The sequence below is a fragment of the Rhinopithecus bieti genome, unplaced genomic scaffold, assembly GCF_001698545.2.
Source record: "Rhinopithecus bieti isolate Rb0 unplaced genomic scaffold, ASM169854v2 scaffold_54219, whole genome shotgun sequence".
Lineage (NCBI taxonomy): Eukaryota > Metazoa > Chordata > Mammalia > Primates > Cercopithecidae > Rhinopithecus > Rhinopithecus bieti.
In genome coordinates, this window is record NW_016820921.1 from 105,197 (window position 1) to 107,932 (window position 2,736).

General features: G+C 46.0%; 1 protein-coding gene across 1 annotated transcript in view; it reads left to right on the forward strand.

Moving 5' to 3' along the window:
* Positions 1-315: 315 nt before the first annotated feature.
* The window catches only part of LOC108520607 (cancer/testis antigen 55), a 14,910-nt gene continuing 12,489 nt past the window's right edge, over positions 316-2,736 (forward strand). The window contains exons 1-2 of the mRNA XM_017860028.1: positions 316-1,069; positions 2,364-2,548. Coding sequence (XP_017715517.1) covers positions 976-1,069; positions 2,364-2,548 — 279 coding nt within the window. The 5' untranslated portion in view covers positions 316-975. The remainder of the gene's footprint in view (positions 1,070-2,363; positions 2,549-2,736) is intronic.

Below are 2,736 nucleotides of genomic sequence, written 5' to 3' on the forward strand. Positions count from 1 at the left end.
ATATTTTTCCTCGGCATTTATTGCCTTCCAACATATCATATATTTTATTATGTGATGCTTAGTGTCGCCCTTTTGTCATCCTGTGAAAAAACCACCCTCACGGGGTGAAGATTCTTGACTCTTTCATTCACTAACAAATTTTAAGAACACAGAACAGTGTCTGGCTCACAGTTGGTGCCCTATGAGTTTTGCTGAATGAATGAATAAGGGTAATGTGTATAGCAGAGTAATGTAAGTATAACCAGGTAAGCGATGAGTCCTTGGTAGCAATGATCATAAGAGGATTCTATTATAAACTATCACTGAACTCAAAATGGGAGTACTCGTACAAAAGACTACGTACTTGCCATCACTAAAACATTGCCTACCCACATGATGCCCTCTCTCCACAAAATTGATCCCTGGTGAGGAGTAACTATTGACTGCCCACTGAGTGGTGACTCCTTATGCTAAGCACCATGAAAACAGGGGCAAGAGAAGGATTTTTGGTTGCACAGATGGTGTTTTAGGCACCCATCCTCCCAGGGAACCCAAGAGAAGAGCCCCGTATCTCCTTAGTATATGCAGAACCCAAGCTCCCAAGCCATTTTCCCCAGGCCATCCTAATGGCACCCTCAGCCTTGGTGGGAGAGGCGACGATGTACCCACCCATCACCTTTTAATAGCCACAGGAACCTGCCCGCCCACCCACTGCACGCCCATTGGCTAGACAGTGGTAGAGGCGAGCTCTGATGAGCGCATGCTCAGAGGGAAAAGTCAGAGGGGAGCCTGGGAGCTCCTTTGGAGGCTGCGGTGCCCCTGACTCTCCCGAGGGGGGCTCACTATCGGCTGGGTCCCATGCCACAGAGGCTGAGGAGGAGAAGCAGGAGGTGAGTCCCTGAGGAGACGCCGTGACCTGAGGGCTTCCCTTACTGAGGAGACCTCGTGCTTCATCTGTCACAAGCGGTGCCCAGGCTGGTGGTGACAACTGGGACGATGCTCAGACTTCTGAGACTTGCTTTGGCTTTCTACGGGAGAACGGCCGACCCTGCAGAGCAACAGGGCCCACAGCAGCAGGGGCTCCTACAAGGTATTCCTCTGTGTGTCCACTTTTCCCCCACCCCAGAAGCCTCCCAGTAGGGGTTCTCCTCACCCCTGGAATGAGGCTGTGGTAACTCGGGCGGGTACAGCACGTGACGGCGGCTCTATCTTGTGTGTGCATGGGGAAGCAACCCTAGTCTTCAACAAGTCCCTGAGAACCAACTCCCAAACTCTCCTGTCCATCTAAAGCGGGAAAGGTGTTGACAGAGAAGACCTTGGGGGCTGTACCTCTTGTGCTTTCCCCCAACGTGGTCGTGCAGCACATGCCTATTTATATTTCCAGAAGGCGAGAAACTCCCTAATTTGCGAGTGAATTTAGGCTTGTATCCCAAACGGGAATGTAATTTGAAGCCAAGTTGATGCCTTATACTTATCCGATCCCGAAGGCAGAGAACTCCTGTGGGGCAACTGCTGAGGTTTGATCCCTAAGTATTGCTGATCAGCTAGGCTTGTGCAGAATAAAATAAAATAAAATAAAATAAATAAAAATAAGAAGAAGAAAAAATAAAGAAAACCATTCAGATGCCGTTTTGGGCTAGCCTTCAATCTCCAGATATCTTTTAGTCTGCTGAGACAGTTACGTATCTATAGAAGGTGCTACTGATCATAATTGGTGATAATGATGAAGGAATATAATAGGAGCAGAAGCTTGACTCATATATAGACATGGTGCTAACACGTAACATTTACACACTCTTGTGCAAGGCACTCACAGCTCTCGACAGTTGGTGTGTATGTGTCAGTTAATATTCACAAGCTGGGCTCGGTGGCTCACACCTGTAATCCCAGCTCTTTGGGAGTTCCAGGTAGGTGGATCACTTGAGGCCAGGAGTTGGAGACCAGCCTGGGCAACATGGCTAAACCCCATCTCTACTAACAATTCAAAAATTAGCTGGGTGTGGGGGCACACACCTGTAGTCCCGGTTGCTTGGGAGGCTGAGACATGAGAACCACTTGAACCTGGGAGGCGGAGGTTGCCGCTAGCCCAGATTGCGCCACTGCACTGCAGCCTTGGTGACAAAGCCAGACTCTGCTCAAAAAATTAAAAAATAATTTAAATTTTTAACATTTAAATTTTGATAAATTTAAAAAAATATTTTAAAAACCTACAACAACCCTATTAGTCGAAATTGTGATTGTTGTGGATTGACAGATGAAAACGAGGTCAGAAATGTTATAAAACTTCTCTGTCTAGGGTTATGCAGATGGTGAGTGTAAGACTTATTTGTAGTAGGTGTTTGCATTTGAGGCCAATAATATGACCTAGTTTCTTTATCTTGTAGGTGACACCCAGTTGAAAACTGTGCAGGGAGTTGTCACAAGTTTCTGTGGTGATTATGGCATGATTGATGAGTCGATCTACTTCAGTAGTGATGTTGTGAGTGGCAACGTGCCTCTAAAAGTTGGACAAAAAGTAAATGTGGTTGTGGAAAATCATAAACCGCTTTATGGATTCAGAGCAATCAAGGTGAGATGTGCATGAGTTTGGGAATTGTGTCTTATCCCAGTGGGTTTTCTTTCTGCATCTTTTTTTCTTGTATTAATCCAACATCTCTGCTGTGATCCGTAGAGGGGATGTAGACTGCAATTTGAAGCCCCACCCCTCTGAATCTGTGGGTTCTTCTGTTCTTTTTTTTTTTTTTTTTTTTTTTTTTT